This window comes from Sebastes fasciatus, chromosome 1 (assembly GCF_043250625.1).
Source record: "Sebastes fasciatus isolate fSebFas1 chromosome 1, fSebFas1.pri, whole genome shotgun sequence".
Taxonomy (NCBI): Eukaryota; Metazoa; Chordata; class Actinopteri; order Perciformes; family Sebastidae; genus Sebastes; species Sebastes fasciatus.
In genome coordinates, this window is record NC_133795.1 from 37421710 (window position 1) to 37440793 (window position 19084).

At 38.4% G+C, this 19084-nt stretch overlaps 1 protein-coding gene and 1 pseudogene across 1 annotated transcript; one reads left to right on the forward strand and one right to left on the reverse strand.

The window, feature by feature from the left end:
• LOC141778333 (cullin-associated NEDD8-dissociated protein 1-like) overlaps positions 1–824 on the reverse strand; it is a 14580-nt pseudogene extending 13756 nt beyond the window's left edge.
• Positions 825–1915: 1091 nt separating this feature from the next.
• On the forward strand, positions 1916–13856 carry LOC141774683 (uncharacterized). Its single transcript, XM_074647496.1, has 6 exons — positions 1916–2211; positions 3149–3211; positions 7506–7817; positions 9801–9896; positions 10300–10358; positions 12039–13856. Exons 1-6 carry the CDS (start codon positions 2163–2165, stop codon positions 12333–12335), a joined length of 876 nt encoding a protein of 291 aa, XP_074503597.1. The 5' UTR covers positions 1916–2162; the 3' UTR covers positions 12336–13856.
• Positions 13857–19084: the final 5228 nt, after the last annotated feature.

Consider the following 19084-nt stretch of genomic DNA (forward strand, 5'->3'; position numbering starts at 1 on the left):
GTGATGTAGTGTCCAGCGTTGCATTCTGTAATATTTCACCAGATATAGTTTGTAATTCACGTACTATTGGGTTCATACTGAGGTTTCGGACATAATAAAATATGTCATATACTATTTTAGAGACTACATAGCACGTTAGTTTCGAACGCAAACCCCCAAAAAAGAAAAACAAGACACAGAAAATATAACATAAATTCAGGAAAATGCAAAGTTCCTAACATTTGCTCTAGTTTGGCTCCTTTGAGACGTTGAATGAGGCTGTTCCAAAGCAAAATAATAACCTTATTTTTAATTATTTATTAGCCTTAGCCGTCAACAGCCAACAGCCTCGGCTCTGAGGAGTTCAGGCTCAACCTACTGCAGGTGTTTGTGTTTGTATTGTTTTTGTAACTTCATGTTTTCAGGGGTTTAAGTTGTTAAATATACATTCCAGATATCACATTAATTTTTCTTCAAAATAGTGAGGGAAAGATCTTTTCTCCTACGCTCTCGTCTAGCTGTCGTTGCGACTGATAGGGTTAATGCTGTAAAAACTCAGAGACAACATATGAAAGATGGAGGAAGAAGATAAGAAGAGGGGGCGGGTAACTTTTAGGCAACCTGAAATGTTATCTGAGGAAACTCGACTGTGCAGACGCTGAATAGCCACCAACAGATGAAAAGAGGAACGGAGAAATGATTTCAGCATCCAAGATCAACACAATGAGGAACTTTCTTCTGCTCTTCCTCTCTCTGATTACAGGTAAAATATTACTGCTGTCTGACTTCTGATATTACAGATTTGATAGATAACTGTTCGAAGAAATTAACCAGTTTTCATACATCCTGTGGTGTGGTCGGTCACAGTAGCAGTGTTACTGCAGCACTGGTTCACAGACTAAAACCAACAAGGTTAAAGAACACTTTTAAATACATATTCGAAAAATCTAAAATCATGACCCAGCCCTACTAATTTGGTTAGTTATAGTTACCCAACACTGACTGGCTTAGACAGACATAGCTCGAAATATAACAACAGGATAGTTTTCTACGGCGTTATTGTAATATAATAACTAGGGCTGTCAAAGTTAACGTGATGATAACGCGTTAACGCAAATTTGTTTTAACGCCGCTAATTTATTTAACGCATTAACGCAATTTGCAATTTTTTGGTTGTAGCGGCTCAGTTTTAAAGCTAGAGTGGAGATACTGGTATCATATGAAACTAGAAAACATAAAGAATCCATCGGTACCAACCGTGTTAATGGAAGTTAAATAACGCTCCAAACTTACGCTAAATTTTGTTGAGAAAAAACTGTCATGGCCATTTTCAAAGGGGTCCCTTGACCTCTGACCTCCAGATATGAGAATGAAAATGGGTTCTATGGGTACCCACGAGTCTCCCCTTTACAGACATATCCACTTTATGATAATCACATGCAGTTTAGGTGCAAGTCATAGTCAAGTCAGCACACTGACACACTGACAGCTGTTGTTGCCTGTTGGGCTGCAGTTTGCCACGTTATGATTTGAGCATATTGTTTTATGCTAAATGCAGTACCTGTGAGGGTTTCTGGACAATATTTATCATTGTTTTGTGTTGTTAATTGATTTCCAATAATAAACATATACACACATTTGCTAAAAGCAGCATATTTGCCCACTCCCATGTTGATAAAAGTATTAAATACTTGACAAATCTCCCTTTAAGGTACGTTTTGAACAGATAAAAAATGTGTGATTACTTTGCGATTAAATATTTTAATTGATTGACAGCCCTACATTACAGTTGATGTTATAGCAGGGCTCATCCTCTACTCTGATCTACTGATGTATAAAGTGTAGGTTGTATTGATACAGAGCTGATTCAGATTACTACAGTCTTTCTAATTGTTTCTGACATGATGTGACTTTTTGTCTTTGTCTGATCTACAGGTTGTCAGGCCCGTTCTGAAGTGAAGGGATGCAGAGATGGATGGGTTGAATTCACCTGCAAATATCCTGAACCAAATGAAACATATAAAAATATTACTGTAGGTCTTCCATGGGGACCCATACGGAGTAATAAGACCGATGTGTGGGAGAACAAAGGCAGGTTTTCCCTGTACCATGATACAAAAAATAAAAAACTCAACGTGAACATCAGACGACTTCAACACAACGACTCTGGGAAATACCAGTGTATGTTTCAAGGATCCAAACGTGAAACAGTGAAACTACAACTGGAAGATGGTAAGAGACACTCACTATTAATGTGTTTTTAATAAACTCAAAATTAAAACTTGGTCAAACTAAGAAAACATAAATAAAACAAGTAAACATAATGATAGTGATGATAACGCGTTAACGCAAATTCGTTTTAACGCCGCTAATTTATTTAACGCATTAACGCAACTTGCAATTTTTTGGTTGTAGCGGCTCAGTTTTAAAGCTAGAGTGGAGATACTGGTATCATATGAAACTAGAAAACATAAAGAATCCATCGGTACCAACCGTGTTAATGGAAGTTAAATAACGCTCAAAACCTACGCTAAATTTTGTTGAGAAAAAACTGCCATGGCAATTTTCAAAGGGGTCCCTTGACCTCTGACCTCCAGATATGTGAATGAAAATGGATTCTATGGGTACCGATACATCTCCCCTTTACAGACATGCCCACTTTATGATAATCACATGCAGTTTCTGGCAAGTCATAGTCAAGTCAGCACACTGACACACTGACAGCTGTTGTTGCCTGTTGGGCTGCAGTTTGCCATGTTATGATTTGAGCACATTGTTTTATGCTAAATGCAGTACCTGTGAGGGTTTCTGGACAATATCTGTCATTGTTTTGTGTTGTTAATTGATTTACAGTAATAACTATATACACCGATTGCAAAAAGCAGCATATTTGTCCACTCCCATGTTGATAAGAGTATTAAATACTTGACAAATCTCCCTTTAAGGTACGTTTTGAACAGATAAAAAATGTGTGATTACTTTGCGATTAAATATTTTAATTGATTGACAGCCCTACATTACAGTTGACGTTATAGCAGGGCTCATCCTCTACTCTGATCTACTGATGTATAAAGTGTAGGTTGTATTGATACAGAGCTGATTCAGATTACTACAGTCCTTCTAATTGTTTCTGACATGATGTGACCTTTTGTCTTTGTCTGATCTACAGGTTGTCAGGCCCATTCTGAAGTGAAGGGATGCACAGACGGAGAAGAAAACATAAATAAAACAAGTAAATATAAAACTTATAACTTAACATTTGGGCTGTCAAAGTTAACTCAATAATAAAGGGTTAAGGCAAATTTGTTTTAACGTCACTAATTTATTTCCATCCATCCATCCATCCATCTTCAACCGCTTATCCGGGATCGGGTCGCGGGGGCAACAGCTCCAGCAGGGGACCCCAAACTTCCCTTTCCCGGGCCACATTAACCAGCTCTGACTGGGGGATCCCGAGGCGTTCCCAGGCCAGAGTAGAGATATAATCTCTCCACCTAGTCCTGGGTCTTCCCCGTGGTCTCCTCCCAGCTGGTCGTGCCTGGAACATCTCCCAAGGGAGGCGCCCAGGGGGCATCCGTGCTAGATGCCCGAACCTCCTCAACTGGCTCCTTTCGATGCACTAATTTATTTAACGCTTGCAATTTTGAATCAACCTCTTAAATATCTGACAGGCTGTTGATATTTCAGAGGTTGTAGCAGCTCAGTTTTAAAGCTAGAGTGAAGATACTGGCATCATATAAAACTAGAAAACATAATGAATCCATTGATACCAACCATGTCATAGTAGCTTGTTAACTAAATAATGCTCTAAACTTAAGCTAAATTTTGACAATAGGAAAACCTGTCATGGCCGTTGTCAAAGGGGTACCTTGACCTCTGACCTCAAGTATTAAATCAAGTATTAAATACTTGACATTTTGAACAGATACAAAATGTGCGATTAATTACAATTAACTGTGGACAATCATGCAATTAATCACGATTAAGTATTTTAATCGATTGACAGCCCTACATAAAATACAACAACACAATGCACATGTGATTAATCACATTTTCAGAGCCTATGTCTTTGAGGTACACATCAAGCCATAGATGGATGACAACAAATACAATACCTCAGATATCAGAAATGTATTGTTTGGTACCACTTTCTTATACTCCAATGGCTTTATGTTGTTTTTATTATATTTTGTTTTATATTTCTCTCTGTTTGACCATGGTTTTGTATTTTCTGTGCACCAGTGCAGCACACTGTAATTCTGGTTTTGAAGTTGCTATAGAAATAAAGCCTACTTACTTACATTCTACATGTTTTTTATTTGCAGAGAAAAATGAATGCCAGGAACCATTCATTCAAACTGCATACAGAACAGCTAATACCACCATCTCATGTGGTTACAAAGGAAACTCCACTGTTTCAAAGTTTTACTGCAAAGACAACGGATATATCTGTGAGAATATTGTATCAACTAGATCTTCTCTGAGGTCAAACGGGACGTTCACTCTCACAGAAAGCAACAGTAGCTTCACCATGTCCATCAGTAATGTGTCCTCACAGCATGCTGGTGTCTACTGGTGTGGAGTGGAACGTAAAGGAGGATGTAACCGAGCTGCACTCAGAAATATAACACTGAAGGTTGAAGGTGAGAAGCTCACATCTGACACTTTGATTTACTCAAACAGAGAATTAAGATGTCTCTGAAATATGTTGTTAAATACCGTCACTGATAGGAAACGCTGTCTGTCTGTTTACAGATACTATTACTAACTTCAGAAGGTCTCCTATGATTGGACAGAATTTCACATACTGGTGTGATTACTCAAAAGAACAACCAGACAACCAGATTAAATTCATCTGCAAGGGAGAAGATCCATCCATATGTGAACCTCTAGTGACCACCGAACAGAACACTGGGAGGTTTTCCATGAAGGACAACAAAGAGATGAAAAATATCACCATTACAGTGAGAGACGTAACATCAGAGGACACCGGGACATACTGGTGTGGAGCTAAAACCAGTAGCACAACACGCAGCAACCCATTCTTCCACAGATTTGTGATGACTGTCGGTGAGTTGTCGGATTATTTTATGGTTTGTAATCTGACCCCTGTTCAGATTGTAGGAGGCATGAATATGATATGATGATATAATGTATGAATATGACGTCTGACTATAGTAGAAGCTGCAGGTCAAAGGTCATCCTCCAAGCTGCAGGTCAAAGGTCATCCTCCAAACTGCAGGAGCACTCATGATCATTTGAGTCTGAACAATAATCTGATAAATCTGTTACACTGACTGTAATATGTATGTAATATGTTGTTAAATACCGTCACTGATAGGAAACGCTGTCTGTCTGTTTACAGCTACTATCACTAACTTCACAAAGTCTCCTACTACTGGACAGAGTCTCACATACTGGTGTGAATACTCAAAAGAGACAACCAACAGGACCACGAGAGTTAGTTGAGAGAGTTCACATTAACCAACGGGACCAGATTAGCCGACCCCTACTCCGCTGGAGACTACTGCAGGAGGAGGAGACGGCTGGCTAACGCTAGTTAGCTAGCTAGCTTGTCCGCAGACTGAGACGCTAGCTAGCTAACGCCTGCTCTCCTCCCGGTGAAGTAGTCTCCTGGCGGTGAGGAGGGAGGCAGAGGGACCGTGACCCAGCGCTGACCTCTGTTGGGCTCATTTTCTGTAGCAGGGTGGAATTAGCGAGATAGCTAGCTACCTAGCTGGTTGCTAAATGAGTAAAATCTAACATTTGAATGCTTCATCCACACACTCTGGTCACAGCGTAGGAAAGCTCAGTGCTATCACCAGATGAGCGACCACTTTGTTTGGCTCATATTCTGTGTTGCCTGACAGCGTGGTGGAATTAGCAAACTAAGCTAGCTAAGTAGCCACTGTGGCAGGTCACTGAACATTTCTACCGGACACTCAACTTTGTGTCTGCCACTGAAATGAAATCTATGTAGAACACTTTAGACTTGTAAACATGAGTCAGTGGTGCCAGACAGTAGAAATATGGATCATCTAACATTAATCCCTGACTATTTTAAACTTAGGAATTGTTTTTTTAAATAATATTTCTTAATATAAGGAAACATATCTGCCATGGTGGCAGGTGACCAAACATTTTGACCTGCCACAGCCAACATTTACCCTGTAGGCTATTTGGCAGGTGGCAGATGTCAATTTCATTCCCTGCCTACATTACAGTTGATGTTATAGCAGGGCTCATCCTCTACTCTGACCTACTGATGTATAAAGTGTAGGTTGTATTGATACAGAGCTGATTCAGATTACTACAGTCCTTCTAATTGTTTCTGACATGATGTGACCTTTTGTCTTTGTCTGATCTACAGGTTGTCAGGCCCATTCTGAAGTGAAGGGATGCACAGACGGAGAAGAAAACATAAATAAAACAAGTAAATATAAAACTTATAACTTAACATTTGGGCTGTCAAAGTTAACTCAATAATAAAGGGTTAAGGCAAATTTGTTTTAACGTCACTAATTTATTTCCATCCATCCATCCATCCATCTTCAACCGCTTATCCGGGATCGGGTCGCGGGGGCAACAGCTCCAGCAGGGGACCCCAAACTTCCCTTTCCCGGGCCACATTAACCAGCTCTGACTGGGGGATCCCGAGGCGTTCCCAGGCCAGAGTAGAGATATAATCTCTCCACCTAGTCCTGGGTCTTCCCCGTGGTCTCCTCCCAGCTGGTCGTGCCTGGAACATCTCCCAAGGGAGGCGCCCAGGGGGCATCCGTGCTAGATGCCCGAACCTCCTCAACTGGCTCCTTTCGATGCACTAATTTATTTAACGCTTGCAATTTTGAATCAACCTCTTAAATATCTGACAGGCTGTTGATATTTCGGAGGTTGTAGCAGCTCAGTTTTAAAGCTAGAGTGAAGATACTGGCATCATATAAAACTAGAAAACATAATGAATCCATTGGTACCAACCATGTCATACTAGCTTGTTAACTAAATGATGCTCTAAACTTAAGCTAAATTTTGACAATAAGAAAACCTGTCATGGCCGTTGTCAAAGGGGTACCTTGACCTCTGACCTGAAGTATTAAATCAAGCATTAAATACTTGACATTTTGAATAGATACAAAATGTGTGATTAATTACAATTAACTGTGGACAATCATGCAATTAATCACGAGTAAATATTTTAATCGATTGACAGCCCTACATAAAATACAACAACACAATGCACATGTGATTAATCACATTTTCAGAGCCTATGTCTTTGAGGTACACATCAAGCCATAGATGGATGATAACAAATAAGATACCTCAGATATCAGAAATGTATTGTTTGGTACCACTTTCTTATACTCCAATGGCTTTATGTTGTTTTTATTATATTTTGTTTTATATTTCTCTCTGTTTGACCATGGTTTTGTATTTTCTGTGCACCAGCGCAGCACACTGTAATTCTGGTTTTGAAGTTGCTATAGAAATAAAGCCTACTTACTTACATTCTACATGTTTTTTATTTGCAGGGAAAAATGAATGCCAGGAACCATTCATTCAAACTGCATACAGAACAGCTAAAACCACCATCTCATGTGGTTATGAAGGAAAGTCCAAAGTCAAGTTTTTCTGCAGAGACAACGGATCAATCTGTGAGGATATTGTATCAACTAGATCTTTGTGGTCAAACGGGACGTTCACTCTCACAGAAAGCAACAGTAGCTTCACCATGTCCATCAGTAATGTGTCCTCACAGCATGCTGGTGTCTACTGGTGTGGAGTGGAACGTAAAGGAGGATGTAACCGAGCTGCACTCAGAAAAATAACACTGAAGGTTGAAGGTGAGAAGCTCACATCTGACACTTTGATTTACTCACACAGAGAATTAAGATGTCTCTGAAATATGTTGTTAAATACCGTCACTGATAGGAAACGCTGTCTGTCTGTTTACAGATACTATTACTAACTTAACAAAGTCTCCTACGATTGGACAGATTCTCACATAGCCTACTGGTGTGTATACTCAAAAGAGACAACCAACAGGATCGCGAGTGTTAGTTGAGAAAGTTACTGTAACATTAACCAGTGGGACTAGGGCTGGGCGATTTGGCCTAAAAATAATATTGCGATATTTTTAGGCTATATCATGATACACGATATATATCACGATATTTTCAAATATCCTCTAAGCACTTCATAAATGCTCAATTTAACCCTTTGATACATACAATCACACCAGTATGATGATTCTTGTAGTCACTGCAGCACACTGTATGTCTGCATTAAAACATTCTTGTTTATATTCATTAGTGGTTTCTTTTGGAACAATTTTAATCTCGTGCTCTAGCAGTGGTGGACTGTAGGCTACTCAAGTACTATACTATAGTACGGAGCAGGGAACCGCCCCTCCCCGCAGCGAGAGAGGGAACAGCGAGCCCTCACTCAACGGCCCCGCGGAGCCACGAGCCACTCCACCCCCCCCCCGGCCCTGGGCCTTACCGAGCCAGACTAGAGCAGTGTGCGGACTGTTGCGGAGGAAATGCGCCCGGTGAGGGCCAGCCAGCTCACCCACTGAGAAGTGTAAAAGTATTTTCGGTTCATTATGAAACTGTTCATGGCACTCATGTAAAGAGGCAAATGGAGCAGCTTTCACAAACGCAGACTGCCGCTTGCAACATTTATAAATGCCAACTGGCGATATCAAACTATATTAAAACATCAAACGGGAGGGAAAAGGAGTTTTGTTTACTGTAGGTTTTTTTTTGCTGTGGTGGTGAAAACGTTACCAGCGGTAACACTGCTGCTCCCGCTTTGCAGCGATCCGACCGAAAACCAAAACAGACGGCTCGTTTCTTCCTCTCAGCGGCTTCTCTGGTTCACTGTGCTGTTTGTTACAGCGCCAATTCAATGACGTAATGCCGCACATGCACTTACAAATGACTAAAATCCATCAAGTGCAATGCTTGTTAGAAAATAGTGTTTTCCATGAAGAGTTTTGTCGCGAGCTGGAGGCGGGGCGAAATTTAACGGAGGCGACCGCCTGGTAATTCTCAATGCAGGTAAAACCCTGCACACAGTCTCCTCCCCGTGAAGTAGTTTCCTAGCGGCGAGGAGTGAGGCTGAGTGCCCGTGACCAGGCGCTGTCCGCTGTTGGGCTCAATTTCTGTAGCATGGTGGAATTAGCAAGGTAGCTAGCTAACTAGCTGGACACTAAATGAGTAAAAATGAACAACTTAATGCTTCATCCACACACTCTGGTCACAGCGTAGGAAAGCACAGTGCTATCCCCAGATGATCGACAACTTTGTTCAGCTCATTTTCTGTGTTAAGCTAAGCTAAGCTAGCTAAGTAGCCAGCCGTCCGACCAGCGGGCTCTCTATATATATATATATATTGATCCCTTATTAATTAAATAGAAAATACCACTAATTAGTGAGGGAAATGTATCTATTCTTTTATCTGACTGATATATTTGACTTCAGGACAACTCTGACTACATACATGCTGAAAATCATTTTTACTGGATTAATTTAGATATTTTCCAAAGTAAAAGTCCCTAAAAGTGTATGATTGAACTTTCTCCCCACGGTCTAGTGTTAAAAAGGTTCACAAAAATCACAATTAATCGTAAAATCAAATCGCAATACTTCAATACATACTGAATCAGCCCCCAAGTATCGTGATAGTATTGAATCAGGAGATAGATGAATGGTCCAGCGCTATAACTTATTTAAATTTTTTTTTTAAATTTTCTTTCTTTTGATGAGACGTTCATTTGTGTATTCTTTGATGTACAACTTTAATTCACGTTTGTTTGCTTTCAGTCCCACCAGCAGCAGTTCCGGTCGTCATTATTGTGATCGTCTGTGTGGCTGCACTGCTGCTGCTGTTGGTGCTCATTGGGATCCTTATCTACAAACGTAAGGCGCTTATTACCGGTTGGCACAACACGAAACATGCACATATAGTACACACAAAACCACATTGACGACATCTCCATCCTGTACGGATGTGAAGCAAAGCAGACCTACAGGACTAGACTTTACTTTTTATGTCTGGAAGTTGATTTGTTTTCTTGCTTTCATCTTTGCTCATTTCTGGGGATACACAGTGGTGGTTAAGTCTGACTCAATGAAACCAAACTGGAAAATATAAAATCATCAACCAGTGGAACTCTGTTAGTTCTTAACTGGACAGTAGAGCAGGCACTGGTTGTAAATTAGGTAGATAGAGAGGCAACTGTGTCTCAAATTGATGAGAAGTGGTGAAATTAATCAACTTCATGTCCTTTACTTTTTGTTCTCTTCTGTTTCTTTCTGCCAGGACATTCAAAAAACAAAAGAAATGCAGCAGCAGCAGCAGCAGCACAACACAACACAGAGGTCAGTGCACAAATTAGTTTTAACGCCACTATTTTCTTTACCGCATTAACACAATCGATATTTTGGAGGTTGTAAAACTAGAGTGAAGATGCTGGTATCATATGAAACTAGAAAATGTAAGGAACCCCCTGTCATGCCAGCTAAATGAATAACTAATGCTAAATGACGCTCCAAACCTGCGCTAAATCTTGGCGAGGAAAAACTGGCAAGGCCATTTTCAAAGGGGACCCTTGACCTCTGACCTCCAGATATGTGAATGAAAATGGGTTCTATAGGTACCCACGAGTCTCCCCTTTACAGACATGCCCACTTTATGATACTATTTTAATAGTTTGACGGCCCTAATATAATTGTTTGTCTGTGTGTGTGTGTGTGTGTGGTGGTACAGTATAGCTAGAAACATTGAGCAATAGTTAGATTACTCATACCCAAATGATGCCAGACATTTAAGTATTTGGGTTGCAATACAAGACAGAAGTCGAGGGATTTAGATTCAGGTTCAGGTGCATCACCACCTCTGACAGCCAACTGAAACACTCGAGAAGGCCTCTGAACAGAATCCATATTCTGAGTTGGCAAAATACATAAAACCCAGGAGGATACCTAATATACAAAATAGGGCTGTCAATCGATTAAAATAGTTCATTGTGATTAATCGCAAATGAATTACACATTTTTTATCTGTTCAAAATGTACCTTAAAGGGAGATTTGAAGTATTTAATACTCTTATCAACATGGGAGTGGACAAATATGCTGCTTTATGCAAATGTATATATATATATTTATTATTGTAAATCAATTAACAACACAAAACAATGATAAATATTGTCCAGAAACCCTCACAGGTACTGCAGTTAGCATCAAGAAATATGCTCAAATCATAACATGGCAAACTGCAGCCCAACAGGCAACAACAGCTGTCAGTGTGTCAGTGTGCTGACTTGACTATGACTTCTCCCAAACTGCATGTGATTATCATAAAGTGGGCATGTCTGTAAAGGGGAGACTCGTGGGTACCCATAGAACCCATTTACATTCAAATATCTGGAGGTCAGAGGTCAAGGGACCCCTTTGAAAATGGACATGACAGTTTTTCCTCACCAAAGTTTAGCGCAAGTTTGGAGCGTTATTTAGCCTCCTTCCTGACAAGCTGGTACCAATGGATTCATTAGGTTTTCTAGTTTCATATGATACCAATATCTACACTCTAGCTGTAAAACTGAGCCGCTACAACCTCAAAATCACAATTTGCATTAATGCGTTAAAGAAATTAGTGCGGATAAAACATATTTGCGTAAACTTTGACAGCCCTAATTATAATATTTTATGCAGGCCTGGTAAACTGATCTCGTTTTTACAACGTAGAAGTATAATAGTGTAAAGTCTAACACATTTCTGTTAAGTTATTATTTGATTTATGAAACTGAAATGTACAGATCTCAAATAAAGTTATGTTAAACTTGGAAAAAGTACATTGTTTTTTTATTTTATTTTGTTGGAGACATCTATTAAATCACTTCCTGCTGGCTTTGTACACTGATGTTATCTCTAGGAATTAATGTCTCCAACTAATATTCTGTTTGTAATTTGTGTTCAATGTTGACCATTAGTTTGGTTAGTGCTTATTGTGTGGTTTGGATAAGAGCTGTTCAGACTGTATTTTCCTTTCTTCCCTGAAGGAATATATGTACGAGGAGCTACGGGTGCGCCCCCAGGAACCAGATTCAGGACCTGCAATGAACAATATTTATCACACCGCCAACTTTCCCACAAAACCCTCAATGCATTACTCTACCATCAACTTTCCTCACTGCTCTGGCGAAGCTGGTGGTGAGGCGCTGACCACCAAACCCAGTTCCTCTATGTGTGAATATTCTACTGTGAAGGACAGCCACCGTCCAACCGACTCTACTGTCAACCAACCGTCTTCAGAGAACCCTCTCTACTCCACAATCAACAAGCCACAGGAGCCCTGAGGAACCACCAGACAGGACTTTATCACAGTTACCAAATGTACGGCCATTAGGGGTGGGAAAAAAATTTATTCATGTATTCTTTTTCTTTTACAAATTTGAAATATATTTTTTAATGCCAGAATCTAAATATTGCTTCATTTGAGTCTATGTGGAGGTAGAAGGAAGTTACCGTGTTTATTGTTGTAGTCTGAGTAACGTGACGTCATATCCGTTCCGTATCAGTCAACCAAAACAAACCACAGCGATTATATTCACCAGAGGTATAAAACGTTATATGTCCCTTATAAATTAAAAAGAAAATACCACTCATTTGTGAGCCATGATGTCTAGCTCTGCTCTTCCTGCAATGTGTGAAAGACAAATTGTTTCCATACTTTACTGGATGTGTAGTGTTTACCACTTTGGATTTAAAATCGGAGAGTGCAGGTCGTATCCACGCAGACCCTCCAATGTTTTATACCTTCTGGTTTGTTACAACTACAACAATAAAGGGGGAACTTCCTTCTATCTCCACATAGACTCAAATGAAGCAAATACATCGATTCTGACATTAAAAAATCTATTTCAAAATTGTATAAAAAAAAAAACGCAATACGTAGGGGAATCGATTTTTTTTTCCATCCCTAATCGACATGACCGATATTATCAGCTTATAATCACAGATACTGTTTATTGTTGTTTGTAAAGTCTGCAATGCTCTTTTCTCTTGGATGTGCATACGTCTTTGTGCTTCCTCTCTAAACCACAGCTATTTTTCAACAGTATTTAGATTTAGCTTAGTTTTGGCCACACAAACGTCACCATCTTTTTTTCCATACCAGCTCTTCTTCGCCTGCACGCAAACACGCAGCTGCAATTTCTTCAATATTTGAGTCATTTCCTCTATCAGGGTTAGATCAGGTCTTCCTGTTAATGCTTCAACACCAACCCAACTTCCTCTGTTTGGACTGAACACACACCAATGATGCAACCGTACGCTGACTGACAGGGATTGTGAGATTAGACTTAAATTAGCTTGGTTAGAGAGTCATAAAGTAATTGTTAATTTGGTCAAATTTAGGTTAATCACCCAGCCCTAAATTAAAAGTGATAAAGATGTGTCTTTGTTCAGAGTCCTGCGGATTACATTCAGATACCAAAAGAAAACACTTTGGTAGTTTAAATACAACTTATTTATGACCCTTGTTTGGCATTATCCCTGATAGGGCTGGGAGAATACACCTATCTCCTGATTCAATACTATCACGATACTTGGGTGCCGATTCAACATGTATTGCGATTCAATATTACGATTTATTGTGATTTTTGTTAACTTTTTTTACACTAGACCATGGGAAAAAGTTTAATCATACACTTCTAGGGACTTTTACTTTGGAAAATCTCTAAATGAATCAAGTAATAATGTTTGATTTTCAGCATGTATGTAGTCAGAGATGTCCTGAAGTCAAATATATCAGTCATTGTCAGGAAGTATTCATTACATTTTTTATCCAGCAACCCAAATATCAAAGAATAAAGACATTTCCCTCACAAATTAGTGGCATTTTCTTTTGAATTTATAAGGGACATGTACTGTTTTATACATCTGGTGAATATTATCCAATCAATCTTTATTTTATTAGTTAGTTAGCATGCAGCTTTAGCTGGACATCATGGCTTCCTTCTACCTCCACATCCCTAATATATTTTAATTCAGTTCAGTTATGTCAGTAAGGCGTAGTTTAGTTCACTATGTAGTTTTAAATCAATTAGGGGCCCTTAACAGTTATTCTCAAGCTTACCTGGCATCCAGGTGAAAGATTCAGTGCGTCCTCGGCTCCTCTACATACATCAGCAGTGATCGTCTGGCCTCCTGCCCACTAAAGCTTCTCACAGAGTTTGACCATGAAGAAAACCACCTGCAGACTGCAAATAAAATGCAATTAATATCCAGTTATACTGTATGCACATTAAATAAGATGTTGCACTAGTAATGACATATAATTCTCCTTTGTAACTGAAATGTAGGACGTAATAGGCGTCTAGTTTCAGGGCAGTATATGCTGGAGGACAGACCAGCTGGCAGTGACAGGGTGTGTTTAATTATTGTAGGTGTAACTAATTACAAATAATGACCTACAGCCTCCAGACCAACAAATAACTATTTACAGCTCATCAGAAACGTGACGAGAAATTATTATTATTATTATTCAGTCATCTTAAAAATTGATCCACTACGGCGTCTTTGAATTGTATTTCTAAAGTGTGCATAAAAATAGGGTGACAAGGTTTCCCACTTAACGAGGGACTGCATAGCATTTTTATCCCATGTCCCACATATTGAGACGATGTCCCACATTTTCATTGGCTCTAGTTTTCAAAAGTCAAACCACTGCAGTCACAATCTATGCAGATTTAGGAGGAATATGATGGAAACTACCACAAAAAAAGGAAGAGCAGCTACAAAAAAGACTGTGAAACTACTTAGAAGTATTTATAAGACGGCTGAAAGTGATTCTCATTATTTTTCAATTTCACACAAGGGGGATACGAAATGAAGCGCCACAGTTCATGTAAGTCTCAAAAAGAGATGTGCTGATCTCTGGATGCATTCAGGCATTAAAACATAGAGATGTTACAAGATAAGGGGCAGAATAGAAATGTTTATTATTTAGGTTAGATAGACATTATATCTAAATCGTAGACGACCTCTCAGCCTTGGTAATGTGTCCCACACAAACATACTCTTTGCCCCACATGTGGTTAGGTGAGATCTGGTTACCCTGGCATACAAATAGCAAGCTTGAACTGAAATCTGTGATTGATTATGCCAAATATATTTTATAGAGGCAGGAGACGTATTACGTCATTGAGCAGTAAAAATGAATGCAATTAGGAAAAAATTATTAACAAACACTACAGAGATGTAGTGTAAAGTCACTATAATGTAGTCTAACTAAAGTCACTATAATGTAGCCTAACTAATGTCACTATAATGTAGACTAACTAAAGTCACTATAATGTAGTCTAACTAAAGTCACTATAATGTAGCCTAACTAAAGTCACTATAATGTAGTCTAACTAATGTCACTATAATGTAGCCTAACTAAAGTCACTATAATGTAGACTAACTAATGTCACTATAATGTAGACTAACTAAAGTCACTATAATGTAGACTAACTAATGTCACTATAATGTAGACTAACTAATGTCACTATAATGTAGACTAACTAAAGTCACTATAATGTAGCCTAACTAATGTCACTATAATGTAGACTAACTAATGTCACTATAATGTAGACTAACTAAAGTCACTATAATGTAGACTAACTAATGTCACTATAGTGTAGACTAACTAATGTCACTATAATGTAGCCTAACTAAAGTCACTATAATGTAGTCTAACTAATGTCACTATAATGTAGCCTAACTAAAGTCACTATAATGTAGACTAACTAATGTCACTATAATGTAGCCTAACTAATGTCACTATAATGTAGACTAACTAATGTCACTATAATGTAGCCTAACTAATGTCACTATAATGTAGACTAACTAAAGTCACTATAATGTAGACTAACTAATGTCACTATAATGTAGACTAACTAATGTCACTATAATGTAGCCTAACTAATGTCACTATAATGTAGACTAACTAATGTCACTATAATGTAGACTAACTAGAGTCACTATAATGTAGACTAACTAATGTCACTATAATGTAGACTAACTAAAGTCACTATAATGTAGACTAACTAATGTCACTATAATGTAGCCTAACTAATGTCACTATAATGTAGCCTAACTAATGTCACTATAATGTAGACTAACTAATGTCACTATAATGTAGACTAACTAATGTCACTATAATGTAGCCTAACTAAAGTCACTATAATGTAGACTAACTAATGTCACTATAGTGTAGACTAACTAATGTCACTATAATGTAGACTAACAAATGTCACTATAATGTAGCCTAACTAATGTCACTATAGTGTAGACTAACTAATGTCACTATAATGTAGACTAACAAATGTCACTATAATGTAGACTAACTAATGTCACTATAATGTAGACTAACTAAAGTCACTATAATGTAGACTAACTAATGTCACTATAATGTAGCCTAACTAAAGTCACTATAATGTAGCCTAACTAATGTCACTATAGTGTAGACTAACTAATGTCACTATAATGTAGCCTAACTAATGTCACTATAGTGTAGACTAACTAATGTCACTATAATGTAGCCTAACTAATGTCACTATAGTGTAGCCTAACTAATGTCACTATAATGTAGACTAACTAATGTCACTATAATGTAGACTAACTAATGTCACTATAATGTAGACTAACTAATGTCACTATAATGTAACCTAACTAATGTCACTATAATGTAGACTAACTAAAGTCACTATAATGTAGACTAACTAAAGTCACTATAATGTAGACTAACTAAAGTCACTATAATGTAGCCTAACTAAAGTCACTATAATGTAGACTAACTAAAGTCACTATAATGTAGCCTAACTAATGTCACTATAATGTAGACTAACTAAAGTCACTATAATGTAGACTAACTAATGTCACTATAATGTAGCCTAACTAAAGTCACTATAATGTAGCCTAACTAATGTCACTATAATGTAGCCTAACTAATGTCACTATAATGTAGACTAACTAAAGTCACTATAATGTAGACTAACTAAAGTCACTATAATGTAGCCTAACTAATGTCACTATAATGTAGCCTAACTAATGTCACTATAATGTAGACTAACTAATGTCACTATAATGTAGACTAACTAAAGTCACTATAATGTAGACTAACTAAAGTCACTATAATGTAGACTAACTAAAGTCACTATAATGTAGACTAACTAAAGTCACTATAATGTAGACTAACTAAAGTCACTATAATGTAGCCTAACTAATGTCACTATAATGTAGACTAACTAAAGTCACTATAATGTAGACTAACTAATGTCACTATAATGTAGCCTAACTAAAGTCACTATAATGTAGCCTAACTAATGTCACTATAATGTAGCCTAACTAATGTCACTATAATGTAGACTAACTAATGTCACTATAATGTAGACTAACTAAAGTCACTATAATGTAGACTAACTAAAGTCACTATAATGTAGACTAACTAATGTCACTATAATGTAGACTAACTAATGTCACTATAATGTAGACTAACTAATGTCACTATAGTTTTAATATTTCAGAGTAACTGAAGTTATCAGATAAATGTGGTGCCTAAAAAGTTTATTTCCTCTCTGAGATGTAGTGTAAAGTAGCATAAAATGGAAATAACCAAGTAAAGCAAGTACCTCAATATGGTAGTAACGTCACAGTACTTGAATACATGTAACGTTACTCAGTTACTTCCCAGCAGGTCACCGCCATGGACCAAAGCTAACGGCCCCCGCTGAGCCTCAACAGCCGTTAAACGTCAACGTTAGCATCGAACATGGCTGCCGCTCCACAATAAAATCATACTTGTCTTTTTGCTGGCAGAATCTCATTTCAATTATTTAAAACATATCTTGTTAATTCTACAATAATGCAACTTTTTATTAATGTAATTGCAGTTATGTTGACAGACCTAGCTAAGTTCTCTTAATACCTTTCATGAGCTAAGCTACCGTCTTGGTTAAGCTACCGTTAGCTAAAACAAATACTCACCACCGAACTACTCATCAAATCACACTAATGATGACCCTCAGTGTCTTCATGAATCACAGGATCCCGAACACTGTAACCGAGGTCCGCTGCTGCGTAACTTCAACTATTATATCACCTTTTACTCATAATTATTATTGCTAACTTGCCTCCGTGTTGAATTCAGCTCGTCGTCTCCTCCACAGCCGAGACGCTGCATAGGACGCTTCAGCCCGCTGCGGCGATACGTCAACATGGGCGCCGTATTGGACCGGGCAAGACTGGCCTGTAACCCTATACAAGTGAACGGGGAGCTGCCGTTTTTCTGGATAAAAAGCACTATAACATTGACATTTCTCAACCGATTTCAACGAGTCGTTATTATATTAAAGGACCCATGTTATAAAAAAGGGAGATTTTCATGTTTTTTTTATTATAAAGCAGGTTTAAGTTCTATATAAATACTGTGAAAGTATCGAAACGCTTAATCCACAGAGAAATACACACAGCCCGTATTCAGAAACTCTGCATTTGAAACAAGCTGTCAGGATTTCTGTCCATTGTGATGTCACAAATATACAATATTTAGACCCTTGACACAGATTTAAACGTAAACATTCTAAATGTGTCCCAGTTTATTCCTGGTTGCAGTGTATGTGAATGTCATCAGCTGACAGGAAGTAAACATGGACCCAAGCTGTTGCCCAGCAGCAATTCTGTTGCAATTCTGTCAAAATGAACTAAAACGGAGCGTTTCAGACAGAGGGTAAATACAGGCATATTCAGGCTGAAAGTATGAGGAAAATTAATTTTTTTTTTAACATTACAGCATGTAAACATGTTCTATTGGAAACACAAAATACAAGTGTGAACCTGAAAATGAGCACAATGTGGGACCTTTAAAAGGACTGTTTGTAACTTTTTAAGGTATAAATGTACCGGGTCGGCACACATGTGCGTTCGCATATGCGCGCTTGCGTGTTGCCGGAGCCTCGTCTCCGCCGCCTGCTCTCCTTCACTCAGACAGCGCGCGCGTCCTCGCTGTCTCGCTCCACCTCTAGACGTGAACGCGCGCTCACTCCACGCTGCAGAAGAGTTA